Below are 26887 nucleotides of genomic sequence, written 5' to 3'. Positions count from 1 at the left end.
AGGGAACCACGTGTGGGGGCGTGGCCACCCTGGAAGAGGGCGAGTCTGTTATGCAAGACCCGCCCATCATTTCAGGCCTCCCCTCCCGGTGGGCGTGCCCCGAATTCTCTCCCCGAGAGACACGCGTGGGCCGCTCCCCTCTGGGAGGAGGGCTGCCCAGAGGGGTGCAGGTGTCGCTAGCGGCCCCTCCCCGTGTGGGGCCACGTGGCGGGTGCGGGCCGAACCCGAGGGGAAGAACCTGGCCCGTGGGGAGGTTGGGGGGGACCGAAGCGGCGCTGAGCGGAGCCGAGAGCTACGGGGTTCGGAGCAGAGGCGGCCACAGCGGCAGCGGCAGTAAGAGGGAGGGGAGGAGGCAGGCGGGCGCATGGGGCGCCCCGGCCCCTCCGGCAGCGTGCCCCCTCCGGCCCGGCCGCGCTGAAAGCTACCCAGCGGCGCGCCTTGAACCCACGCCCCGGGGCCATGCCGGTCATGAAGGGGTTGCTGGCCCCGCAAAACACCTTCCTGGACACCATCGCCACCCGTTTTGACGGAACGCGTGAGTGGGACGGAGGTCGGGGCTTGGTGTTCAAGCTGGGGGCCAAGTCTCCTCGAGGCCGTCTCGGGTCTCCTGGACGTGGTGAGACCCGAGGCTAGAGGAAAGAATGGAGTTAAGGGTCTAGGAACTCCCAAAGCCGCGATGCAGGAACAGGGCGGGGAGTGCCCTGCGAGGGGAGGAGGGGAAAGGGCCGAGAGCACGGGGTCCAAGGTTAGGGGGTGTGACTAGAGGCAGAAGAGGCTCTTTGTGCGGCAGAGCGGAGGAGGGGCCTTGGGAGCCGCCCACTCTCGGGCAGAGCTGTGCTGGGGGCGTGTATGGGGGTATCCGAGACACAGAAGTGGGACAAAGTGGCCGGGCGTTCTGGGGACTCCAGCTCCCACTACCTCCAGAAAAAAAGGAGAAAAGATCAGACTTCAGCAGGACCTAGTTTGGATTGACGTAGCGCGCCCCCAAATCATGGGGCGTCAGTGTCTAAGGTGGGTGAGGCAGGAGGAGGGGAGCGGTCTGTGCGATGGTAGGAACTCCCGGCTCGCCCTACGCAGCTTGGGTTTCAGGTTCAGCACCTTGGACAGCCGCATCACTCCTTCCCCGCCTCTTCTCCCGCCATTCCCTCTTCCCACTCTGGAGCCCAGAGATTCCCCGTCCTCACCTCCCCCAACCCTGCCATTCCCTCGGGAACCCTGGCCGGGATCTGGAGGGTGAGGGAGCGGTACCCGAGGGCGGAAACTGAGCCGCGGGGCCCTACCCGCTTCCCCCCCCCCCCTTGTTTCCATAGCGCCCATCACCGGGGCAACAGGCCCTGGGATGGAAGAAGGAGGCAGTGCCCAGAGCCCAGTGCCTCCCAGGCACCTTCAGTGTCCCCATTAGCCTCCCTGCCCCCAGACAGTCATCCCTCCTAGAGTACCAGGACTGGTTGTGTCACAGGCCCCATCTCTTAGCTGAGTCTCTGTCCCTGAATGGCCCACAGGAGACCCCTGGCCTCCCCCGCATTGGAGCTGGAGGAAGACAGCTCGGGTTCTGCTGCTGGAGGGTGCTGGAGCTATATGCTCAATGCCCTTTCCCGTTAGACTTTGAGCACTGGGGCAGATCCCCTGAAAGCAGCTACAAGAATGCTAAAAAGTGGACCTTTCCTGGAAGGCAGGGAAAGAGGACACCACTCATCACTGTCTGCCCCCACACTAAGGAGATCTGTGAGTTTGGATAATCTCTGCCTTTTGGTTTCCTATCAATAAAATGGGTGTGGTGTCATCAGAAACTCTGCCCTGCTTACTCTATAATAGGAAGAAAGCCGAGCGAATGTGGGGGAACAATTTCACCTTCTCAGAGTAGCACTTACTATGTGCTAGGACTTGTTCTCCCCAAGTTAGCTCATGTAACTCTGACAACGACCATGTGAGGAAGGCCTATGATACCCAACTTTGCAAATAAGGAAAGCTCAGGCACAGAAGAGGTCATCAACTTGCCCAAAGTCACACAGTCAGTAAGTGGCAGTGGAGGGTTGCAGGAGCCCAGGCTCTTACTCACCATGCTATGCTGCCTTCTACAGTGACCGCTCACCAGTTGGAAGGCAGGGGGGTGGATGGCATGACCTCCTGGGGTCCTTCTCCAACTCCCCATTAGACCCTGCTTAAGTCCTGTCTTAAGTTCTTGTCTCTTTGCTCTACCTTCTCCTATTCTCAATTCAGAAAATCCCAAAGTGGGGTCGGGAGCAACATGGAGACCTGGGAAGCTTCTGGCTCTGTGACTTCTAACCCCAACTTAAGGGAGGTGCTGTCCACCTGGAAGATAGCTCGCCTCCCAGCCTTGACCTGACCTTGACCTCTTCTTCCCACAGACAGCAACTTCCTGCTAGCCAACGCACAGGGCCCACGGGGCTTTCCCATCGTCTACTGCTCTGACGGCTTCTGCGAGCTCACGGGCTACGGTCGCACTGAAGTCATGCAGAAGACCTGCAGCTGCCGTTTCCTCTATGGCCCAGAGACCAGCGAGCCAGCCCTGCAGCGTCTGCACAAAGCCCTGGAGGGCCACCAGGAGCACCGCACTGAAATCTGCTTCTACCGCAAGGATGGTGAGGGGGCCCACCCCACCCTGCAGCCCTGCCTAGACCTCTAGCCTTATCCAGAGGGCACTGGGCACCGTAGGAGTCTGAGTGCTTGTCCCTACACTGCCACAAGCTGACTGTGACGGCGCATCTCCCTGACCTCTCTGGTCCTGGGTTCCCCTATCTGAAAGATGAAGGAGACGCCTGACAGAATCTCTGAGGTTCCTTTCGGCTCTTGCTTTGCCAAGCTCTTAACTATGTATAGGAGGATGAGGGGGATGAGGAGAAAGGCATGCCACGGGGCTGCCCATGCTCCTCCCTCCCTCTCTCCATGCCTACAGGCTCGGCCTTTTGGTGCCTCCTGGACATGATGCCCATCAAGAATGAGATGGGGGAGGTCGTGCTGTTCCTCTTTTCCTTCAAGGATATCACTCAGAGTGGAAGCCCAGGACTTGGCCCCCAAGGAGGCCGCAGGGACAGTAATCATGGTAACGGCAAGTCTGGATGGGCAGTGTGAATGGTCAGAAGCCCTCGCCCACCCAACCGCATGGGATGTACCCCAACATATCTCTGCACCTTTCTTCCCAACAGAAAACTCCCTTGGTAGAAGGGGAGCCACCTGGAAATTTCGGTCTGCCAGAAGACGGAGCCGTACTGTCCTACACCGACTGACCGGCCACTTTGGCCGCCGGGGCCAGGGAGGCATGAAGGCCAATAATGTGAGTCCCACCCCCAACCCAACATCTCCCAAGTCCTCCAGCCTTGATTCTGAGGCACCCCTGCCACTGTCTCCCTGCTTCCCTGTTTGTCTGGTGTCCCTCCTTGGCTTGCTCCTCTGCCCACCCATTTCCCATACACTACTCTCTGCTCCATCCTATATCCTCCCCTCACATCCTTCTATCCTTCACTCCCTCACTCCCTTAGGTGATTGACATTACTTTGCTCTGATGATGTCACATTGCTCCAGCAGCAATGACCTCACCTGCCCGGGGATGATAGGGTTATACCATGGGTGGTGAAATCGCAAGCTGCTATAGTTCTAGGGAGAAAGCCCTCATTGCAGGTCTGGCATCTAGACCTATGTACCACCTCTTAGGATCCTGACCAAGCCAGGGGATTGAGTCCCCAACCCTCTGTTAGGGATACAGGGAATGCGGTGGACTATGCCAGCCTCTGCTCCCTGCTGGGATATGCCCAGCCCCCACTGGGCCCCCAGAATCCAAGAGGAACTTAAGGGAGAAGTTTGTGATCCCTCAAACTAGGGCATGTGCTGATTTGTCATAGTCTTCTTCTCAAGTAGGATGAGTGTTGGGCCAGGCACAGTGGCTCATGCTTGTAATCCCAGCACTTTGGGAGGCCAGGGCAGGAGGATTGCTTGAGGCCAGGAGTTCTAGACCAGCCTGGACAACATAGTGAGACCCCTTCTCTAAAAAAAAAAAAAAATTAAAAATTATCTGGAGGCCAGGCACAGTGGCTGACGCCTGTAATCCCAGCACTTTGGGAGCCTGAGGCAGTCAGATCACCTGAGGTCAGGAGTTCAAGACCAGCCTGACCAACATGGAGAAACCCCATCTCTACTAAAAATACAAAGTTAGCCGGGTGTGGTGGCACATGCCTGTAATCCCAGCTACTCGGAAGGCTGAGGCAGGAGAATCACTTGGACCCGGGAGCCAGAGGTTGCGGTGAGCCGAGATCACGCCATTGCACTCCAGCCTGGGCAACAAGAGTGAAACTGTCTCAAAAAAAAAAAAGTATCTGGGTATGGTAGTGCATGCCTGTGGCTCCAGCTACTCTGGAGCCTGAGGCAGGAGGATCGCTTGAGCCCAGGAGTTTAAGGCTGCAGTAAGTTATGGTGGTACCACTGCACTCCAGCCTGGGCACAGAGGGAGACCTTGTCTCTAAACTTAAAAAGTTTAAAATCAAGTTGGGTGAGTGTCAAGCCTTATAAATACCCCTGACAAGCCATGATTGGTTCAAACAGGGGCCTCGGGCCGTGCACAGTGGCTCATGCCTGTAATCCTAGCACTTTGGGAGGCTGAGGTGGGTGGATCACCTGAGATCAGGAGTTTGAGACCAGCCTGGCCAACATGGCGAAAACCCGTCTCTACTAAAAATACAAAAAGTAGTCAGGTGTGGTGGCATGCTCCTGTAGTCCCAGCTATTCAGGAGGCTGTGGCAGGAGAATTGCTTGAACCCGGGAGGCAGAGGTTGCAGTGAGCCGAGATTGCGCCACTGTACTCCAACCTGGGCAAAGAGCAAGACCCCATCTCAGAAAAAAAAAAAAAAGAAAGAAAGGAGGGGGGCCTGGGAAGTACTTGGCAGGAGAAGAGAATGTCAGGTGTCAGCCTCTGTGCCCCTCTCCTGGCCTTCTATCTCCTTTCATTCATGGTCGAAAGTGCCTTTGCAGTGTCCACCTGTCCCTTTCCCCATCCCCTGCCTTTCCCACCCTCCATCTTGGCTCCTCTTTCCCTCAAGTGTCCCCAATCGCCACCCCTCTCCCCTTAGAACGTGTTTGAGCCAAAGCCATCAGTGCCCGAGTACAAGGTGGCCTCCGTGGGGGGGTCTCGCTGCCTCCTCCTCCACTACAGCGTCCCCAAGGCCATCTGGGACGGCCTTATCCTCCTTGCTACCTTCTACGTTGCGGTCACCGTCCCCTACAACGTCTGTTTCTCGGGTGACGATGACACCCCCATCACTTCGCGACACACCCTTGTCAGCGACATCGCCGTGGAGATGCTCTTCATCCTGGGTCAGAGCCTCTGCCTCACCCACCCTGGCGGGTTGGCTGGGGGAATCCACTTGGCCAAGCCTCACCCACTCCTGGGGCCCGCATGACCCAGGCATTCAGAGCCCCTCCCTTCCTGCATCTTTAAGTCCCAATGGCCTATGTGTCCTGCTTCCTGCAGCCTTCAGCCTTATGACCTGTCTTCCCTAAGGACCAGCCAGAAGCCCAATCTATCTCTCCATGCCTGCCTCCTCCTCCAGTCTGGGTCTCCAAAGCTTGTTCCCAGCTTTTTTTGGTTTCTTGATCCCTTGGCCAAGGCCCCCCAGTAATAGCCTCTTGCACCCCCAGATATCATCCTGAACTTCCGCACCACCTATGTGTCCCAGTCTGGCCAGGTAATCTCTGCTCCTCGTTCCATTGGCCTCCACTACCTGGCCACCTGGTTCTTCGTCGATCTTATTGCTGCTCTGCCCTTTGATCTGCTTTACGTCTTCAACATCACCGTGGTGAGTGACCTCCATCCCACCATCCAGTCCAACCTCCCAACTTCAGCACAGCATCTTCCAGGAAGGGACTGATCCCAAACCCAGATATGCCCCTTCCCATCAATCCATCTGCAGATATTTATCAGGCACCTGCTCTGGGCATAGCCGTGCGCTAGGTACCGGGAGGATCCCGGAGGGTCTATGATCCTGGGGAGCTCAGCTCACAATCTTTGAGGGAAGCTGAGACAAATGAAAAGCTAACTATGGCTACCAAGGCGGCATTGGTCTGATGCCAAATGAGTGGTACTTTTCACTTTTTTATTTAACAAACAACTGATGAGCATTTAGCTGTCTGCAAAGCACTGTGTGGGGCATGGCCACTGTGGGGAAAGGGAACAAGGATTCAGCCTCTAAACAACTAAACTGGTGAGGGGGCAGGAATACTGCAGAGCACAGCAGGGACAGAAGAGGTGAATGGGGGTGGAAGATGGGGCCCGGGTATGCTACTGAGGGTTTGGGCTGACCTTGGAGTTCCAGGCTGGAACATGAGTGTGTGTTAAAGTGATCTGAAGTCTGGCCAGCACCTGGGAAGCAAAAGCGTACTTGCTGGGCAGAGGCTGGAGGGGTCTGGGAAGGTTTCCTGAGGGAGGCGGGAGTATAGCTAGACCTTAAAGGGTGAGTAGGATTTAGCTGGCAGGAGATGAGGACAGCAAGCATTTGGGGGAGCATAGTAAACCTAGACAAGAAGGTAGAGGCTGTGGGTGAATTCAGAGGCAAAGAATGCCAGGACCTGAGTCCTCACAGATCCCTGGGGACACTCTAGAGGTACCCTGAGTGGTCATCTGTAGCCCCAGCCAGCAGATAGTAGGTCTTCTCAAGTCCAGGGTGGGGCAGTGCTACCCTGTGTCCCCAGGCCCCCTTGGGTGTGGGGCGGGGAAGTGGGGAGCAGTTTCCTTGTGTGCTCTCTCCCTGCACTCAGCTATAGCAGGAAACCACCTACACGCAGCCGAATTTAACTAGCCGCCAACGGGCTGTGGGCCTCCTCTCCTGGCTGTGCACACGTGTGTGCGCGCTCCCACACACGTGCATGTGTGTACGTCTGCCTCGAGGCTCTGACCACTCTGAGAAGATCTCCCCACCCCTCCCCAGGAGTGCGCCCACCCCTCTATGCCCACTAGGCACCATCAGCTGGGGGGTGGGAGACTGCAGAGAGCCCCCTGCCCCTCCTCTCAGGTCCCTTTGGGAGCACGTTACAGTTCACTACATTCTTGCACACACATCATCACATGGGAGCCCCACAGGGACCCTTCAGGGCAGATCCTTATCCTTTTTCAGAGGTAGGTGCAGAGGCTCAGAGAGGTTCAGTGACTTGCTGAAGGTCACATAGCTAGCAGGGGCAGGCAGGAGATTAGAACCAGGTCTCTCCACCCTGGGCAACAGGTGAAACCCTGTCTCTACTAAAACACAAAAAATTAGCCGGATGTGGTGGCGTGTACCTGTAGTCCCAGCCACTCGGGAGGCTGAGGCATAAGAATCACTTGAGTCCCAGAGGCAGAGGTTGCAGTGAGCCCAGATAGCTCTACTGCACTCTAGCTTGGCCGGACATAGTGGATCACGCCTGTAATCCCAGCACTTTGGGAGGCCGAGGCGGGCGGATTACGAGGTCAGGAGATTGAGACCATCCTGGCTAACACGGTGAAGCCCCGTCTCCACTAAAAATACAAAAAGTTAGCCGGGCGTGGTGGTGGGTGCCTGTAGTCCCAGCCACTCAGGAGGCTGAGGCAGGAGAATGGCGTGAACCCAGGAGGCGGAACTTGCAGTGAGCCGAGATCGCGCCGCTGGACTCTAGCCTGGGCGACAGAGACTCCGTCTCAAAAAAAAAAAAAAAAAAAAGAAAGAAAGAATCAGTTCTCTAAACTTCCAGTCTAGTATTTTTTCCAACATACCACCTTGCTTCCCAGGTAACCAGGGCCCCTGAGTGGATGGTCTGATGAGATGAGGAATACCACTGGGGGCCAGAGAGAGGTAGGACAGAGACAGAAGATGAGCAGGCACTGGCAGAGCTGCAGACTTGAAGGAGCCAGGCCTGGATATTCTAGTCCAAGGAGAATGAGAGGAGTATCCCCAAGAGAGTGGGGCCCAAGGGCAGTTGACTGAGGGAAGCCCTGAAGAACTCAAGCTTGCAGTCAAGTGCTCTGGGAGCTGGGGGTAGGCATTAAAACCTGGCGAGGGTCCATGTGGAGGAATCAGAGCCACCTCCTTTCCAGTTCCTTCACCTAAAATTAGAGAAAAATTGCACGAGATGGTACAGAAGCAGTGTAGGACCAGGGCTATGGGAATTGTTCCTGGAGGCCCAGGAAGGGGCAGTGAGGGGCTTTCATTCCAGGTTCCCCAGGCACCGCCCCAGAGCTTCCAGTCCTAGCTGCCATGCTGCTCCCACCCAGAAGATAAGCCCTCCCCATCTCCAAGATTGAAGGGCTGATCAATATTGATAACCACAATGCAGATGGTACTTGGGGTAATATTAGTGAATATGGGACACTTACTAGGTACCATTATGTCCGTCAACCCCTAGCACAGCCCAGGCTCCCTCAGTCCCTGCTCTCCTGCCCCCTCAACTCTTCTGCTTGACTCTTCATCTGCAGCTGATCCGCAAGAGGAAGTGTCCATAAACCTCCCCCAGCCCTCAAGTCCTTGCCTGTCCCCACTCCACTATGCTTCTCCATGTCTTGAAGGGTGGTCCCCATCACAATTGCTGCCGTCGCTACTGGGGCTCTGCAGAGACCATTGCCTATTCCCTGACTCTGACCAGGGCTGGCTCCCCTACCATCTCCCAGTGCTTAGTGGCCCTAGAGCACAAGGTGGACTGTGGTGTCAATTAGCCCAGATGCCCACCCTGAGTGCCAGCTCTATCATGTCTTTGGTCTGTGACCTTGAACAAGTCATTAGCCTCTCTGAGCCTTAGTTCATTCATCTGCAAATTGGGAATGATGATGATAATTGAACTAAAGGTATAATTGTGTGTGTGTGTGTGTGTGTGTGTATTGTTAAATAAGGATTACAAATGCTTAGCACAGTGCCTGGCTAAGCACATAGAATGTACTTACTAAGGCCAGGCACAGTGGCTCACCCTTGTAATCCCAGCACTTTGGGAGGCCAAGGAGGGTGGATCACGGGGTCAGGAGATCGAGACCATCCTGGCCAACGTAGTGAAACCCCATCTCTACTAAAAATACAAAAATTAGCTGGGGAGGGAGGCTGAGGCAGCCTTGAATTGCTTGAACCCGGGAGACAGAGGTTGCAGTGAGCTGAAATGGCGCCACTGCACTCCAGCCTGGCTACAGAGTGAGACTCTGTCTCAAAAAAAAAAAAAGAGAGAGAGAGAAAGAAAGAAAAAGAAAAGAAAAAAAAAGGAAAATAATTACTAAGCGTTAGCCACTGTTTGTTTTATTGTTATTATTCCCTTCCTGCTGCATTCCCTGGCCACTTTCTCAGGACGGCACCGATGTCTTTCCTGTTGCAGCCTCCGCTGGCTCCAGGGTGTCTGGTGGGAAGGCCCTGGGAGGGGACTGAGGGCTCGGAGGAGGTATGCCTGCTGACAGCCTCCCCCGCCACCCTCCCGCAGACCTCGCTGGTGCACCTGCTGAAGACAGTGCGGCTGCTGCGGCTGCTGCGGCTGCTGCAGAAGCTGGAGCGGTACTCTCAGTGCAGTGCTGTGGTGCTCACGCTGCTCATGTCGGTCTTTGCGCTCCTTGCCCACTGGATGGCCTGCATCTGGTACGTCATCGGGCGCCGGGAGATGGAGGCCAATGACCCGCTGCTCTGGGACATTGGTGAGCCACCGACCCCAGACTTTCACAGACCACCTGTCCACCTGTCCCATCCCCAAGCTGATGCCTCCACCAGTACCCACACCCCTCACCCCACATTCCTCTATCCATCCAACAAACATGCGTTGAGCTATTTCTGGATCAAGCATGGGGATATTGATTTGCAGACAAGGGCTCCGTTTTGGGGGGCTGGTGGGGGGAACTCACAGCTTAGCAGGGAAGCAAGACCAGTGATCATGATCAAAGTACAATGCAGGAAACACTGATGGTGGAGGGGTGTGTTTCAGGCAGAAGGAGCAGCACGTGAAAAGTCCCTGAAAGAGCCTGGCATCTTTGCCCCCATTAATCCCTCCTTCTCCAGGCTTCATAGCCATGGGCCAGGAGACAGCCCCAGGCCCTTGCAATCCCTCTGAAAGGCCTGTCAGATCCTGGGCATGGTCCCTGACACCTCCTGCTCCTTCACTCCACACCTAGCCCACCACATCAATACCACCTCTCAAATGTCCCTTGAATCTGACCTTTTCTCTCCATCCTGTCTTCCCCTTCCAAGTCCACTCCACCTCCCTTTCTCACCCAGTCCTGTGCAATAGCCTCCCTGCTGATCTCCCAACCCCCTTCTCGTCCCTCCCACAACCACTCTTCTCACCCCAGCCAAATGGGTTCTAGGATTCAACGTTGACCTGCCACACTCCTGCTGGGATTCCTTCAGTGGCTTCCCACTGCCCTCCAAATGAAGTCCACACTCAGTGCACACCCTGGGCAGCCCTGTGCCCCCTCTCTCCCACCTGCCTTCCCGTTCTCCCATGCTCCCTGCGTCGCAGTCACACCAGCCTCTCCCCTGGACCCAGGACGTACTGCTTTCTCACGCTGGGCCTGGAACCTGTTGTTTTCCTCTCTGGCATCCTCCCTCTTTTGTCTTCCCTCTCCACCTAGATGGATTTTCTGTTCCCTGCCTCACTTGGAACCAATGTTCCTTTGGTTCCATGTGTCTCAATCAAAATGCCCCGTCCTAAGGAGCATGCCTTCCAGGCACCATGTCCAGAACCCCCCAACTGCCAGTGGGTTGGCTTTCCCTAACCTATTGGGATTCCTAACACACCCTATACAATACTTTCCTTCCAGGAGCTCACCCCCTACCTGTAATGATTTATGTCATGTCTCTTTTCCCTCCAGGCTATAGGTTCCACCAGGGCAGGGAGAGTGTTTGGCTGGGTCAATTCCCCAACACTTTGTATACAGCAGGTGCACAATAAACTATTAGTAAGTTTCAGGAGCCTTTGAACAGTCAGCAGTATAGTGAGTTGGCGGCCTTGGACTGCAACTGTAACCAGTGCACCATGGGGAGGCACAGGCCCAGACCGTTCCCCACAGTTCCTGTGCCAACCTGTGTATAAATACTTGCCGAAGGTCAAGCACAGGTGGCTCAGGGAACCCTGGTTCTCCACCGCTGGCACAGCCAGGGCTCCCTGCATCCGTCCACCCTGCAGGCTGGTTGCACGAGCTGGGCAAGCGTCTGGAGGTGCCCTACGTCAATGGCTCAGTGGGCGGCCCATCGCGGCGCAGCGCCTACATTGCGGCACTGTACTTCACTCTAAGCAGCCTTACCAGCGTAGGCTTTGGCAACGTGTGTGCCAACACCGACGCCGAGAAGATCTTCTCCATCTGCACGATGCTCATAGGCGGTGAGGCCAGACCTGCCACGCCTCAGTGGGGCCCTGCGAAGCCCAGCGTGCACGGGGAAACTGAGGCCCAGAGAGGGCAAGGCATCTGCTCGAGGTGTCTACCCAAGTCCAGACAGTCACGCATTCATTCATGGACGTTTCCTGAGTGCCCACTATGTGCTGGCCCTGGGGATGCCACAACCAGGCGTGGCCTCTTGCAAAAGGGATGGGAAACCCAGGTTCATGACCTAATGATGGGGAGGCCTGAGAGGAGCATGGGGTGTTACCCATCTCTGGACCACTCCCTATTCCCCATCCCTAGTCTAGTGCCTGGCACCTAGTAGGCACACAGGAGCCCACTGGCTCTTGGCCAGGACAGGGTGGGTTTGGAAGCTGGGGAGGTGGCCAGAGGGTGGCCGGTCCTGACCAGCCGGCTGTTGCTGCTCCAGCCCTGATGCACGCTGTGGTGTTCGGGAACGTGACAGCCATCATCCAGCGCATGTACTCGCGCCGCTCGCTCTACCACAGCCGCATGAAGGACCTCAAGGACTTCATCAGTGTGCACCGCCTGCCGCGGCCGCTCAAGCAGCGCATGCTCGAATACTTCCAGACCACGTGGGCCGTCAACAGCGGCATCGACGCCAACGAGGTAGTGCGCAGGGTCTCCCGTCTTGCCCTCACCCTCCGCGTGGCCCTGCAGTGGCGTGGGGAAGGGGTCGCTGCCCCTCTGGCTTAAAATGGAGGCAGGCCGAGTGTGGCGGCTCACACCTGTAATCCCAGCATTTTGGGAGGCTGAGGCGGGTGGGTCACTTGAGGTCAGGAGTTGAAGACCAGCCTGGGCAACAGGGTGAAACCCTGTCTGCTAAAAATATGAAAATTAATCAGCTGTGGTGGTGCACACCTGTAATCCCAGCTACTCGGGAGGCTGAGGCACGAGAATCACTTGAACCAGGGAGGCAGAGGCTGCAGTGAGCCAAGATCATGCCAGTGCACTCCAGCCTGGGTGACAGAGCTAGACTCTGTCTCAAAAAAATAAAATAAAATAAAATGGAGGCGCCGGGCGCGGTGGCTCACGCCTGTAATCCCAGCACTTTGGGAGGCCGAGGCGGGCGGATCACAAGGTCAGGAAATCGAGGCCATCCTGGCTAACACGGTGAAACCGTCTCTACTAAAAATACAAAAAATTAGCCGGGCATGGCGGCATGTACCTGTAGTCCCAGCTACTCAGGAGGCTGAGGCAGAAGAATGGCGTGACCCCGGGAGGCGGAGCTTGCAGTAAACCGAGATTGCACCACTGCACTCCAGTTTGGGCGACAGAGTGAGACTCTGTCTAAAAATATATATATATAAATAAAAAATAGCCAGGCGCGGTGGCTCATGCCCGTAATCCCAGCACTTTGGGAGGCCGAGGTGGGTGGATCACGAGGTCAAGAGATCGAGACCATCCTGGCTAACACGGTGAAACCGCGTCTCTACTAAAAATGCAAAAAATCAGCCGGGCATGGTGGCGGGAGCCTGTAGTCCCGGCTACTCGGGAGGCTGAGCCAGGAGAATGACGTGAACCCGGGAGGCGGAGCTTGCAGTGAGCCAAGATCCGGCCTGGGCGATAGAGCGAGACTCCGTCTCAAAAATAATAATAATAATAATAATAATAATAATAATAATAATAAAAAATAAAAGTAAAAATAAAAAATAAATAAATAAAATAAAATGGAGGCAAACAGGGCCCCGGGAGTGAGGTATTGTTCACAAGGGCACACACTCACCCAAAATACAAATTCTTGTTTCTTTTTTTTTTTCTTTTTTCGAGAAGGAGTCTTGCTCTGTTGCCCAGGCTGGAGTGCAGTGGCGTGATCTCGGCTCACTGCAACCTCTGCCTCCCAGGTTCAAGGAATTCTCCTTCCTCAGCTTCCTGAGAATCTGGGACTACAGGCGCATGCCACCACACTCGGCTGATTTTTGTATTTTTAGTAGATATGGGGTTTCACCATGTTGGTCAGGCTTGTCTTGAGCCCTTGACGTCTTGATACACCTGCTTCAGCCTCCCAATTTGCTGGGATTACAGGCGTGCACCACCACAGCCGGCCAAATTCTTGTTTCTTTGCACTTGAATATGGGAGTGAAAGAGCTCAGGGCCCAGCTGATGCCACTCTCCCTTCTGCCAACATTTCCTGAGTGCCTGCTTTGGGCCAGCCTTGGTGCTGGGCACAGGGAGCTTAGAGATGATGACACTCAGCCCTGGCCCTCAGGGAGACCCAGAATGGTGAGGGAGGCAGACAGATGAACAGAGTGCGGCGGTGAATGGGGCTGTAAAGGAGGGATGTTGGTGACGTTGGGTCCTCGTCGTGCCTGGGCGGGGAGGAGTCAAGGAAGGTGGCACAGAAGAAGGGACATCACAGAGAACAAGAAGGAAATCAGCCTGCTATAGGAAGGCCATCCCTGGTAGAAAGGGTCATAGGGACACAGGTCCAGAAGTGATGGCACAAAAGAGCAGAGTGGGTGCTTTAGGAAACTGAAAGCGGCTCCGTAAGCCTGCAGGAACAGGCATGTGAGTGCTGCAGAGGGAGAAGGCAGGGCAGGAGGGCACGACATGGGCTGGGAGGCAGCAGGCCCAGCTCAGGGATGGCCTGGAATTTAGATTTTATCCTGCATAATGTTTACACTGGGGAGTGGTGTGGGGATCTCAGAGGGAATGGATTGGTGAGGTATCTCTGAGAATGGGATCTGTGGGATGTAGTGATCTCCTGCTGGTTGCAGAAGAGCTCAGAGTGACTCCCAGGTTTCTGGCTTAGGCCAAGGGTGGGGATGGAGGCATAACAGGAGGAAGATGGGCTTTGGGATGAAGGTGAGAGTCCCGGGTCAGACCAGGAGGAGGGTATGGTGCCTGGGGGAGGTCCAGAGGGAGGTTGCCCAGTAGGTAGATGGGAATCAGCTCTTGGCTGGGTGCAGTGCTCATGCCTGTAATCCCAGCACTTTGGAAGGCTGAGGTAGGCAGATCATCTGAGGCTGGGAGTTTGAGACCAGCCTGGCCAACACTGTGAAACCCTGTCTCTACTAAAAATACAAAATTAGCTGGACGTGGTGGTGCACACTTGTAATCCCACCTACTCAGAAGACTGAGGCAGGAGAATCACTTGAATCTGGGAGGCCGAGGTTGCAGTGAGCTGAGATCATGCCATTGCACTCCAGCCTGGGTAACAGAGCGAGACTCTGCCTCAAAAAAAAAAGAAAAGGCCGGGCGCGGTGGCTCACACCTGTAATCCCAGCACTTTGGGAGGCCGAGATGGGCAGATCATGAGGTCAGGAGATCAAGACCATCCTGGCTAACACGGTGAAACCCCGTCTCTACTAAAAAAAAATACAAAAAAACTAGCCGGGCGAGGTGGCGGGCGCCTGTAGTCCCAGCTACTCCGGAGGCTGAGGCAGGAGAATGGCATAAACCCGGGAGGCGGAGCTTGCAGTGAGCCGAGATCCGGCCACTGCACTCCAGCCTGGGTGACAAAGCAAGACTCCGTCTCAAAAAAAAAAAAAAAAAAAGAAAGAAAGAAAGAAAAAAAAAAGAAATCAGGTCTGGACTCAGAGTTAGGGCTCAGGACAATCAGGTAGTGGGGAAGCCATGGGGCCAGTTGCCATGATGCAGGAAGAGTGTGGAAAGTGAGAGTCTGGGGTGTTGGCTGAGGAAGAGGAGCCTGGGAGGAAATGAGGAAGTGAGCAGTGGGAGAGGTGGGAGGAACTGGAAGGAAGCCCCTCACGGGAGCCCAGTGGGGCTGAGGGGAGAGTTCAACAAGCCAGGGTGGCCAAGGGGCTCCATATGAGGATGTGAACATGGAATGTGGCCCTAAGAGGTCATTGGTAGTGCCCAAGGTCTAATAACAACTCTGCATTTTACAGACTGAGATACAAACTGGAATCTTGAGGCCCAATGAGCGGAAATGGGTTGCCCAAGGTCCACAGGGACTTAGCAGCCAAGCTGACTCCTGGTCTCCTGACTCCCAGTTGAAGGCTGACCCCCAAGAGACAGCTCCTGAATGATGGGGTTAAGTGACCAGCATGTAGCCATAGCGGGGAACTGATGGGAGAAGAGCTGGTCTCTGCCCCTGAAATTGGGTTTTGAGGTTCACGCAGCAAGCAAAATTGACGTTAGACACAGAGGTTATACTGAAGGTCTAGAATGGGTGACTTCAAAGCAAGGGCAAGAGGAATTCTCTCTTTGAAGACAGCTCAGCACATTTGTAGACTCAAGTAGTAGCTGCAGGGGGATGGCCAGAATGACCTATGCCCCTTATGCAGTTACTGCGTGACTTCCCAGACGAGCTGAGAGCTGACATTGCTATGCACCTGAATCGGGAGATCTTGCAGCTGCCGCTGTTCGGGGCAGCCAGCAGGGGCTGCCTGCGGGCCCTATCGCTGCACATCAAGACCTCGTTCTGCGCTCCGGGCGAGTACCTGTTGCGCCGTGGGGATGCCCTGCAGGCACACTACTATGTCTGCTCCGGCTCACTTGAGGTGCTCCGAGACAACATGGTGCTGGCCATCCTGGGTAAGGACCCCGTCACCCCTGATTACCTACCCTGGAACCACCCCCCACTCCCCGCTGCCGAGGACTTGGGAATGGCCAGGATTCTAGGGAATGGGATACTCCTTGTGGATACCTACAGTTCCTGCTGAGGAATACTCTCTCGGTCCCTTCACCCTATGGCCATCCCCTTTTGACAATTCCCCTCTGATTATTCCCTAATCCCCTTAGGCATCCCTCAACCCATCAACCCCTCCCAGTGACTGTCCCCCAGCTCAACTGATCCTTTCCCACTGTTCCACTTCCCAACCCCATTGACCCTAAACTCCAGTCACTTTTACCCTCTAACTGACCTGATCCCTCCGGCCATTGTGATTTTTATCACCCAATTACATCGATCATTCCTGTGGCCCTACTCACTCCCACTGACTGTCTCCCAACCTCACCAGTCATTCTCCACTGACCTTTTCCCAATTCCATTGGTTATTTCCACCAGTTCCATTGACTGGCCCACCATCAACCGTCCTTCAAACACACTGACCACCCCTCAAATCCACTGAGCACCTCCAGCTGATATCCTTTTGTTCCCACTGCCCCAGCTGACTGTCCCCATCCCTTACCTACAGGGAAGGGGGACCTGATTGGAGCAGATATCCCTGAGCCGGGGCAGGAGGCTGGGTTGGGAGCAGACCCAAGCTTCGTGCTGAAGACCAGTGCTGATGTGAAAGCTCTGACCTACTGTGGCCTGCAGCAGCTGAGCAGCCAAGGGCTGGCTGAGGTCCTGAGGCTCTATCCTGAGTATGGGGCTGCCTTCCGGGCTGGCCTGCCCCGGGACCTCACCTTCAACCTGCGCCAGGGCTCTGACACCAGTGTATGTACACCCTGATGGCCGCCATCCTTCCAGAGTCCTTTCCTCCAAAGCAGACCTCCCCAGCCTGAGAGTCCCATGAGCCTCCCTCCACCCTAAAAACATCATGCCTGAAGCCCAGGCACCCTACTCCATTGCCCCTTACCTGCTTCATACCTTCCAACCCTGCTGACACTACACTGGCCATCACCCAGGCCCCTGGCTGTCTCTCATCACCTTCTACTCCCAACTCTACTGCCCCATCTCCACTGACCACCCCTCAGCCTCACTCCAGACTCCTGACTCCTTCAAAGGACCCTCCCTTTGTTTCTTTGTGTGTGTGTGTGTGTGTGTGTGTGTGTGTGTGTGTGTGTGACAGTCTCGCTCTGTCACCCAGCCTGGAGTGCAGTGGCGTGATCTTGGCTCACTGCAACCTCCGCCTCCTGGGTTCAAGTGATTCTCCTGCCTCAGTCTCCCAAGTAGCTGGGATTACAGGTGTGCACACCATGCCTGACTAATTTTTGTATTTTTAGTAGAGACAGGGTTTCGCCATGTTGGCCAGGCTGGTCTCAAACTCCTGACCTCAGGTGATCTGCCCACCTCACCCTCCCAAAGTGCTGGGATTACAGGCGTAAGCCACCATGCCCAGCCACGACCCTGCCTTGAGAAACAACCACCTCATGTGCTCCTCTTTCAAGCCCCTCTCTGGACAGGGCATCATCGCCTGGGACTTCCCCTTCTTCTCTCACCAAATGTCTCCTGAGTCCACTGTGTTTTAGGCTCTGGGCCAGGCCTGTACATTACACTTTGGGCCTTGGTCTTTTGCTGCTTTTCAGTCTCACTTTGCTATGCAGTGTTTGTTTGAGTTAGAGTTGTAGTTTCTGACTCTGCTCCACAAAAGACCCCACATTCTCAACCCCATAACACTGTTGGGTGGGACAGGGAGGGGCTGCGCTCTGGCCGTGGGGAGGCGGGAGTCGGCTTGAACTCTCCTATGTCCCCACAGGGCCTCAGCCGCTTTTCCCGATCCCCTCGCCTCTCCCAGGTAACACCCACTTCCTGGGTGGGGTTGAATTGCCCTGGGGAGAGGGTGAGATGGGGAGCAGCGTCCTCCTTTCCATGGATGGGGAGCTGCATCCGCCGGTGAAGGCTCTTACTTAATGAAGGGGTCTGTGGTCACTGTCGTGCGACATCAGCTGCCCCCTCTGCCCGCAGCCCCGCTCAGAAAGCCTCGGCTCCTCCTCAGACAAGACGCTGCCATCCATCACAGAGGCCGAGAGTGGCACGGAGCCTGGGGGTGGTCCCAGGCCCCGACGGCCCCTCCTGCTGCCCAACCTCAGTCCAGCACGGCCTCGGGGCTCCCTGGTCAGCCTTTTGGGCGAGGAGCTGCCCCCATTCTCAGCCCTTGTCTCCTCTCCTTCCTTATCCCCGTCCCTGTCCCCTGCCCTGGCTGGCCAGGGCCACAGCGCCTCCCCTCACAGCCCCCCCAGGTGCTCTGCTGCCTGGAAGCCCCCTCAGCTTCTCATTCCCCCACTGGGAACCTTTGGACCTCCGGACCTCAGTCCCCGGTGAGATGCTAGCCTCCTCTCCCTTCCCCAAACCCCTACTGGCTTCCAGAACCTTCTCTGGGCTCTATCCAAACAGTGCTTCATCCTGTCTCTGCCCGTGTGCCCACCGCACCCTTCCAACCACAGCCTGCAACCCCAACCCACTTTGACCGCCGCTCTTGCTCCGCCCCCTGGCACTGCTGCCCCCAGTTCCCCTCTGTCTGCTCTGCTCTGGCCCTTACCCTCACCCCATGGTGCTGATGAGCACTACCCTGTCCCCAGGATAGTGGATGGCATTGAGGACTCTGGCAGCACAGCTGAGGCCCCTTCATTCCGGTTCAGCAGGAGGCCTGAGCCACCAAGGCCCCGCTCCCAGGTGCCCCCTACAGGTAAGGGCCAACAGTGGACTTCAACCCCATCATCCATCTGCCCATCCACCTGTCCATCCATCCCATATGTAGTAGGGGCCTACCACGTACCAGGTGCCATACTGGGAATACAGAGATAAAACAGACCTGGCCCATGCTCTTGGAGTGAGTCTAGCAGGGAGACACCTCTGTACACAGATAAACAATTCCAGATGCTAAATACCATGACAGACAAGAACTGGACTCTGGTAGAAGAGGAAGGTGCCCACTAGACTTCCTTCTAGAGGAGGGGATGCTTGGGTTGCTGCTTAAAGGGTGGGATCTTGAAGGATGGAGCAAAACGGTTATTGAGCTGGGCATGGTGGCTCATGCCTGTAATCCTAGCACTTTGGGAGGCTGATGAGGGTGGATCACCTGAGGTCAGGAGTTCGAGACCAGCCTGGCCAATATGGCGAAACCCCATCTCTACTGAAAATACAAAAATTAGTCAGGTGTGGTGGTGCACACCTGTAATCCCAGTTCCTCGGAAGGCTGAGGCAGGAGAATCACTTGAACCTGGGAGACAGAGGTTGCAGTGAGCTGACAGCACACCACTGCACTCCACCCTGGGCAACAGAGTGAGACTCCATCTCAGACAAAAAAAAAAAAAAACAAAAAACAGCTTTTGAAAGGCATGAAAACCAGAGGATGTTGTGTTTAGACACCACAGAGAAGCTCCGTACCAAGACAGGGCGAGGCGCGGGATGAGACTGGAGAGTTACACAGGGGCCTCAAAACCAGGCTAAGGAGTTTAGGTTTCCCATCTCACAGACCCTAGAGCTTTTTCTCCCCCTGCTCTTCGCCTGCCCAATGACAGGAGGGTTCCAGCCCAAGTTATAGGCTCAGGTATTAATGCTCCATGAACTCACCTGCATCCCTTCACCCTGCAGGGACCAGGCCCAGCCCAGAATTGGCCAGTGAGGCTGAGGAGGTGAAGGAGAAGGTTTGCCGGCTGAACCAGGAGGTGGGTTGGGGTTGGCTCTGAGATGCGCCTGATATAACAGCATTTCAGGCCCGACGCAGTGGCTCACTTGAGGTCAGGAGTTTGGGACCAGCCTGGCCAACATGATGAAACCCTGTCTCTACTAAAAATACAAAAATTAGCCAGATGCCTGTAGTCCCAGCTACTTGGGAGGCTGAGGCAGGAGAATCGCTTGAACCTGGGAAGCGGAGGTTGCAGTGAACCAAAATCGCGCCATTGCACTCCAGCCTGGGCGACAGGGCAAGACTCTGTCTCAGAAAAAAAAAAAAAAAAGGCCGGGCGCGGTGGCTCAAGCCTGTAATCCCAGCACTTTGGGAGGCCGAGACGGGCGGATCACGAGGTCGGGAGATCGAGACCATCCTGGTTAACACGGTGAAACCCCGTCTCTACTAAAAAATACAAAAAACTAGCCGGGCGAGGTGGCGGGCGCCTGTAGTCCCAGCTACTCGGGAGGCTGAGGCAGGAGAATGGCGTGAACCCGGGAGGCGGAGCTTGCAGTGAGCTGAGATCCGGCCACTGCACTCCAGCCTGGGTGACAGAGCGAGACTCCGTCTCAAAAAAAAAAAAAAAAAAAAAAAAGAAAAAAAAAAATTCATGCTAGCTAGATGACCTTGGGCAAGTCCCACAGCTGCTCTGAACTTAAACTTCCTCATCGAAAATGGGGAAATAGTAATATGTGCTTCCCAGAGTTTTGAGGATGCAATGAGAGTGTAAATGTGCCTGGTCCAGTCCCTGGCATGTCGTAGGCACTCGGTACCAGTTGGTTCCCTTCCTCCCCGACTGGCTCAGGTTTCCCAGCCTGATAAGAGGATCTCTTCTCCCTCCACCACTGTGGGACTCTCTCTTGCCCAGGCCCCACCTCTTTCCCTTACCCCAGCAGTGGGGAATGAGTGTAAGCAGATGCAGGGGCAGGGGACAGGGAGGCTGAGAGGCCTTCAGGCCTGGGGGACCTGGATCTAGACGTCTGAATCCTGTCCAGGAAGAACCTAGATCCTATATGCTGAGGCGCAGCCTCTGCCTCCTCCCCAAGGGATCTCAGAGTTGTCACCATAGAGCAACCAGGCCCAGCCCCTGGGAACTGGCTTTCCCTGTGTTCTGATAAACATGGGGCATCCCAGAGGGGCGGCGCCTGGGCTGGTTCAGGCCCTGGGGCCTGGGCGGGGCTGGTGCTTGTTCAGCAAGCTTGAGGGCAAGTCCACTCAAGGCCTCGGGCATCCTTCAGTTCTAGGCCAGTGGTTCCCAAACAAGTATCTATCAGAACTACCTGATAGGCCGGGTGGGGTGGCTCACGCCTGTAATCCCAGCACTTTGGGAGGTTGAGGTGGTTGGATCACGAGGTCAGGAGATCGAGACCATCCTGGCTAACACGGTGAAACCCCGTTTCTACTAAAAATACAAAAAATTAGCCGGGCGAGGTGGCACATGCCTATAGTCCCAGCGACTCAGGAGGCTGAGGCAGGAGAATCGCTTGAACCTGGGAGGCGGAGGTTGCAGTGAGCCGAGATCGTGCCACTGCACTCCAGCCTGGGCAACAGAGTGAACCTCCATCTCAAAAAAAAAGAAAAGAAAAGAAAAAAAAAGAACTACCTGACAACCTATTGAGTGCAGATTTCTGGGCCTCTTAGGATTGGGAATGTCTGGGGTGGGGCCCAGAAATGTGCATTTTAAAAAGTTGATTCTATACTCACTGAAGTTTGAAAAGCACAGGTAGAGACCCTTGAGCCTGCGATAGGATCAGCTGAGAATAAGGTTGTCACTTCACAGATGTGTGGCCTCTTTGAGCACATTTTTCCACATCTTGGGAAAGCTCGCGCATGTGTGTGTGTAGGGGAAGAATACAATATCTGCTGCCCCAAATCCTTTCTGGAAAGAGACTGGGGCATTTTCCATCTGGGCAAAAATAACCCTCATCCTGCCTTTCTCCCAGGGTGGCCATGAGCAGAAAGTGACTGTGAAGGAGCTTTGTAAACTGGAGAGGGGGGTGCACCTGGTTATTACCGTGGCGCCTGTGAAACAACTCGATGTGTTTTCAACAGATCTCTCGTCTCAATCAGGAGGTGTCTCAGCTTAGCCGGGAGCTGCGGCACATCATGGCCCTGCTGCAGGCCAGGCTGGGTCCACCAGGCCACCCAGCAGGCTCCGCTTGGACCCCAGACCCTCCTTGTCCACAGCTGAGGCCACCAGGCCTCTCTCCTTGTGCGTCCAGACCATCACCCAGCCTCCAGGATACTACGCTTGCTGAAGTTCACTGCCCAGCCAGTGTGGGGACCATGGAGACAGGGACTGCGCCCCTGGACTTGAGACCTTCCATATTGCCCCCCTACCCCTCAGAGCCTGACCCTCTGGGACCCTCTCCAGTGCCAGAGGCCTCACCCCCAACCCCAAGCCTCATGAGGCACAGTTTCCAGTCCAGGTCAGACACGTTCCACTGACCCTGGCCCAGGGCCCAGGCCTGTCTGGGGTGGGCATTGCCACTCACCACTCAGGGAGGACCTGGGCCCCTTGGCTTCCTGCCTTGGGGTCAGCAGCCACCAGCTGGCCTGGTTGGCTCTGGATTTCTGGACTTTTTAACCAAGCGTGGTTACCTCCGACGCTATTCCCTTTTCCAAGCCTTCCCCAACTTCCCCCTCTGTGAGGGGAGCCACCTGAGGGCTGTGGAACCCAGCAGGCATGAGATGAACCGCAGTGCCCATTGGGCTGGGCAGATGAGATCCTACTTTCTCCCCAGGACCTGGAGGCAGGTAGAGATGGGGGAGCAGAGGGGATGGGCAAGGGACCCAGCTCCAGCCTAGGACATGAAGGCAAGACCAGGCAGGATCTTAGCGTCTATAGCAAGAGACAGGTTGCAGGATTTTGCCTGAAGATAGCTTAGTGATATTGTGAGGTCTTCTGTCTCAGCCCCTGGGTCTCTGCTGAAGACCTTAAGAGCAATGTTACCTAGAGAGGGGTAGGTTTGAGATGCTGCTTGGAATTTGAGCAACCCACAATTTCTTAGGCCGCCCACCATGAGCCCAGGCTGGAGAGGCTCACCTCATCCCACAGCCCACACAGGAAACAAACGGATAGCTCCAGATATGTGCTCTTTGGCTCTCACAGCATTATTTTCAAAATATGAGCTAGTTCCAATATTAAAAATGAGATAGGGCCGGGTGCGGTGGCTCACGCCTATAATCCTAGCACTTTGGGTGGCTGAGGTGGGCGGATCACCTGAGGTCGGGAGTTCAAGACCAGCCTGACCAACATGCAGAAACCCCATCTCTACTAAAAATACAAAATTAGCTGGGCGTGGTAGTGCACGCCTGTAATCCCAGCTACTCGGGAGGCTGAGGCAGGAGAATCACTTGAACCCAGGAGGCGGAGGTTGCAGTGAGCCAAGATTGTACCACTGCACTCCAGCCTGGGCGACACAGCGAGACTCTGTCTCAAAAAAAAAAAGAAAGAGGTTATACAGGACTACAGATATTCCAGTTTCTCTTAAAAAAAGTAGCACTGGGCACAGTGGCTCATGCCTGTAATCCCTGTCCTTTGGGAGGCCGAGGTGGGAGGATCGCCTGAGCCCATGAGTTTGAGATCTGCCTTAGCAACATAATGAGACCCGATCTCTATAAAGAGATATATATATATATATGTTTGTTTTTTTTTTTTTCAGACGGAGTCTCGCTCTGTCGCCCAGGCTGGAGTGCAGTGGCACAATCTCAGCTTACTTCAAGCTCCGCCTCCCGGGTTCATGCCATTCTCCTTCCTCAGCCTCCCAAGTAGCTGGGACTACAGGCGCCCGCCACCACACCCGGCTAATTTTTTGTATTTTTAGTAGAGACGGGGTTTCACTGTGTTAACCAGGATGGTCTCGACCTCCTGACCTCATGATCCGCCCACCTCAGCCTCCCAAAGTGCTGGGATTACAAGTGTGAGCCACCATGCCCAGCCTAAAAAAGTATTTTTAAAATTAGCCAGGTGTAGGCTCAGCGTGGTGGCTCATGCCTGTAATCCCCGCACTTTTGGGAGGCCAAGGCGGGCAGATCACCTGAGGTCGGGAGTTTGAGACCAGCCTGGCCAACATGCAGAAACCCCGTCTCTACTAAAAATACAAAAATTAGCTGGGCATGGTGGTGCATGTCTGTAATCCCAGCTACTCGGGAGGCTGAGACAGGAGAATCCCTTGAACCCAGGAGGCGGAGGTTGCAGTGAGCCGAGATCGTGCCATTGCACTCAAGTCTGGGCAACAAGAGTGAAACTCCGCCTCAAAAATAAATAAATAAATAAATAAAAGCCAGGTGTAGTGGTGAGTGCCTGTGGTTCCAGCTACTCCAGAAGCTGAGGTGGGGGGATGACTTGAACCCACGAGTTCAAGACCAGCGTGGGGAACATAGCAAGACACCCCCCCCGCCCATCTCTATAAAAATAAAAAGATTAGCCAGGTGTAGTGGTGTGTGCCTATGATCCCAGCTACTCTGGAGGCTGAGGTGGGAGGATCACCTGAGCCCAGGAGGTTGAAGCTGCAGTGAGCAGTGATCACACCACTGCACTCCAGCCTGGGTGACAGAGTGAGACCCTGTCTCAAACAAACAAACAAAAAAACCTCAGGACATCTGGCTACCATGGGCCAACATTCCATCTGGCAATAATTGGCAATCAGCTGGGGCTGGGTGGCCACTGTCCTCTTTACATGGGATCTGCTCTGCACTCTGCTTCGCTGTCACACGTTTCTTGATCATCTCCCGACACCCGGCTAGCTTCCCTTGTTTGAAATTTTTGTCTGGTCTCTGTGGGTATTTGAGTTCCCAAAACTTGAGTGTCCATCAGAACTACCTGAGATCCTATTAAAATGCAGATTCTGCCAGGCGCGGAGGCTCAAAAAAATAAAAAAATAAAAAGCAGATTGCTGGGCCTCACCCAATTTGGAATGTCAGGGGTGGAGCCCAAGGGTTGAGTGTGCAACCCGTGCCTTACCTAACAGTGTGTTCCCAGGTCCCTGTGCCCAACAGGTGCTTTTTGGGCCCAGTAATGTCTGCTTCTACTCCTAGGCGTGGGTCTGTCACCATCTGTGTTTCTGTCTCTCCGCAGGCTGTCTCTCAAGGTGGTCTCTTGTGCTGCTAGCAACTCAAAAATCCCAACAGCACTCCCTATCCTTCCCCTGACCCCAGACCGCTGCCAAGCCTGTTCTCCCCCATTACAACATGGTCTCACTCAGGGCCTGGACTGCTCCAAAACTCACCCAGGTCTCCAGCTCTCCTCTACCACCCACCACCCTGGGCTCACTTTTGGATAGGAAATAAACTCTTTATTTTTGTAGTTGTTGGCTCTGGGTGTTTCTGGGGGTTAGTCTGAGAGCCCCAGGGCTTTGGAGGAGCCAACACAGCAATCATTCCCCACCCTCACCCCCGCTGCACCCCAGAGCCCTGTTGCTATCTTTAGGAAGGGCAGAGGCACCAGCCAATCTACTTGGCACCACATTCACACCACCAGGGGCCCCAGGGATGAGGGAAAAACTTAATTAGTCACTATGGGCCTATTATACCCGCTTCTCTCCCCTGCACACCAGTCACAGCCATATACACACACAGTATGTGGAAAGGATAGAGTCCTGACTTTGGCCCACCTCCAGCCTTGGAAAGGTGGGCCCAGGGGACTACCCATCCCTCCCATATAAGGAACTGTTCAAGAGCTGGGTATGGCAAGGGGGCTGGGGGAAGAGCTTGTCACCAGCCAGAACCTGCTAGGAATCCCTCTCTGCCCCATCCCCTCTGTCCTCCCAACAAGCCCTCTCTTCCCTCTTCCTTTTCACTTCTCATGATCACTGGCGTGGAAGGGGGTCTTGTGTGTTACGGACGTAAGAAAGAGACGCCCTGGTGACTAGATGGAACTAGATGTGGGCACAGTTTTGTGGCAGGTTGTCCAAGGCAGGTAAATTCTCCAGCTGAGGCTCCAAGATATGTCTGGTGTTGGCCAGTGTTAGAGGCACAGTGGCCACAGCTGTCCCCGGTGAGCTTTGATTCCACACAGGTTTTCAGTAGTGTCCCTGGAGGGTGAGATGCAAAAGAAGAGGAGGTACTGGTCTGTGTTGAGAGGTAAGGGTGGGAGGAATCAGGAGCGGGCCCCATCCATATTGAGACGAGTAGAAGAAACAAATATTCCTGATCCACATGGGGGGGTGCAGAGTGGGGGTGGTTCTAGTCTTTATTTGCGGATGGAGAGGGCCCAGGCAGAGATTGTCCAGCTCTGTATTCCGTGTCAGAGAGAAGAGCTGACCCTGGCTGGGAGCAGGGGAAGGCAGAGGCAGAGATGGTCTTTGTGCCGGCCCCCTGCACCAAGTAGGAGGTGGTGGCAGAAGCTCTCCGTTTGATCTCACCCAGCATCCTGTAGAGAACCCTTCCTACAGCGCTTTCATCGCCTTCCCCATCACAGACGCCCCCAGCAATCGGGCTTCCCAAGCTGACTTGGCCGGAAAGTGCAGACAGGGGCTTCTCCAGATCGGCAAGTTCGAAGGACTGAGGCCTCGCATGCATATTCATTCGCACCATGTTTCTTCTTTCCCAATTCTGCACACATAGTCCTCTGCCTTCTTCCAACGCTCCACCACCCGCCTTCCCTCGGGGCGTCCGGAACCGGCGGTGACCGGGTGGCAGGCTTGGCCTCAAAAAGTTCCCGGCCATAGGCTGGGCGCAGTGGCTCAGGCCTGTAATCTCAGCACTTTGAGAGGCCGAAGAGGGCGGATCACCTGAGGTCAGGAGTTCGAGACTAGCCTGGCCAACATGGTGAAACCCCGTCTCTACTAAAAATACAAAAATTAGCCGGGCGTGGTGGTGCGTGCCTGTAATCCCAGCTACTCGGGAGGCTGAGGCAGGAGAATTGCTTGAACCCGGGAGTCGGAGGTTGCAGTGAGCCGAGATCGCGCCACTGCAATCCAGCCTGGGCGACAGAGTGAGACTCCGTCTCAAAAAAAATAAAAAGTTCCCGGCCGGGCTCGGCCTTGTAGTCAGCCGGCTCCAGCCTAAGCCCAAGTCCCAGGCAGCCACGGACTCCTCCCATCGCCACGAACTACAAGTCCCGCCATCCCTCGCGCGCGCCCTCCCGCCACTCCCGCGTTCCTACCGGCGCCGCTGGGTAGGTCGGCCAAGAGTGCCTCCCATTGGTTTCTCCGCCCTGTCAATCACCAGGGAGTATTGAGGGGCGGGGCGGAGGTAGAGATCCGGATCCGGAGCGGCTGAAAGACGGAAGTGGAGGCCGGAGCCTGGGACACCGCCGGGGGGGGAGAGAAGCAGAGCCCGTCCGAGCCCCGGCCCCAAGTAACGCCGCCGCCCCGGAGCCGCC

General features: G+C 55.4%; 2 protein-coding genes and 1 long non-coding RNA gene across 11 annotated transcripts in view; 2 read left to right on the top strand and 1 right to left on the bottom strand.

The window, feature by feature from the left end:
- The first annotated feature begins 260 nt into the window (after positions 1 to 260).
- On the top strand, positions 261 to 24868 carry KCNH4 (potassium voltage-gated channel subfamily H member 4). 7 transcript variants are annotated; one of them, XM_028836489.2, is made up of 17 exons: positions 261 to 535; positions 2370 to 2603; positions 2918 to 3064; positions 3168 to 3295; positions 5082 to 5325; positions 5650 to 5807; positions 9412 to 9619; positions 11104 to 11298; positions 11727 to 11926; positions 15568 to 15817; positions 16420 to 16664; positions 17647 to 17685; positions 17856 to 18208; positions 18470 to 18576; positions 19485 to 19558; positions 21613 to 22317; positions 24641 to 24868. In XM_028836489.2, the coding sequence occupies exons 1-16, from the start codon at positions 460 to 462 to the stop codon at positions 22006 to 22008; spliced, it is 3054 nt and encodes a 1017-aa protein (XP_028692322.2). In that variant the 5' UTR covers positions 261 to 459; the 3' UTR covers positions 22009 to 22317; positions 24641 to 24868. The 7 variants fall into 7 exon arrangements, with proteins under 7 accessions (XP_028692322.2, XP_077827784.1, XP_077827780.1 ...); XM_077971658.1 differs by having other exon boundaries at positions 21613 to 22761; positions 23458 to 24868; XM_077971654.1 differs by having other exon boundaries at positions 21613 to 23043; positions 23641 to 24868.
- Positions 24836 to 26780, bottom strand: LOC114673155 (uncharacterized). Its single transcript, XR_013406842.1, has 2 exons — positions 26669 to 26780; positions 24836 to 26485 (listed from the first exon to the last, which is right to left on the bottom strand). It is a non-coding gene; the product is annotated as an uncharacterized LOC114673155 (long non-coding RNA).
- RAB5C (RAB5C, member RAS oncogene family) overlaps positions 26771 to 26887 on the top strand; it is a 31465-nt gene continuing 31348 nt past the window's right edge. For 2 of the 3 annotated variants that reach the window (XM_077968884.1, XM_077968885.1), the window contains exon 1: positions 26790 to 26887. The gene's annotated coding sequence lies outside the window, so the exon portion shown is untranslated. 3 annotated transcript variants of the gene reach the window in all.

The sequence above is a fragment of the Macaca mulatta genome, chromosome 16 (assembly GCF_049350105.2).
Source record: "Macaca mulatta isolate MMU2019108-1 chromosome 16, T2T-MMU8v2.0, whole genome shotgun sequence".
Classification (NCBI taxonomy): domain Eukaryota; kingdom Metazoa; phylum Chordata; class Mammalia; order Primates; family Cercopithecidae; genus Macaca; species Macaca mulatta.
The sequence above is the reverse complement of the archived record's forward strand: the minus strand, read 5'-3'. Positions and strand labels throughout refer to the sequence as shown.

What these genes read in the sequence shown, in the direction of transcription:
- KCNH4 (XM_028836489.2), top strand. Translation starts at nt 460, where the DNA reads ATGCCGGTCATGAAGGGGTTGCTGGCCCCGCAAAACACCTTCCTGGAC. An exon ending in CCGCAGGGACAGTAATCATG is followed by an intron (nt 3,065 to 3,167) that starts GTAACGGCAAGT and finishes TCTTCCCAACAG; the next exon opens with AAAACTCCCTTGGTAGAAGG. An exon ending in TTTGCCGGCTGAACCAGGAG is followed by an intron (nt 19,559 to 21,612) that starts GTGGGTTGGGGT and finishes TGTTTTCAACAG; the next exon opens with ATCTCTCGTCTCAATCAGGA.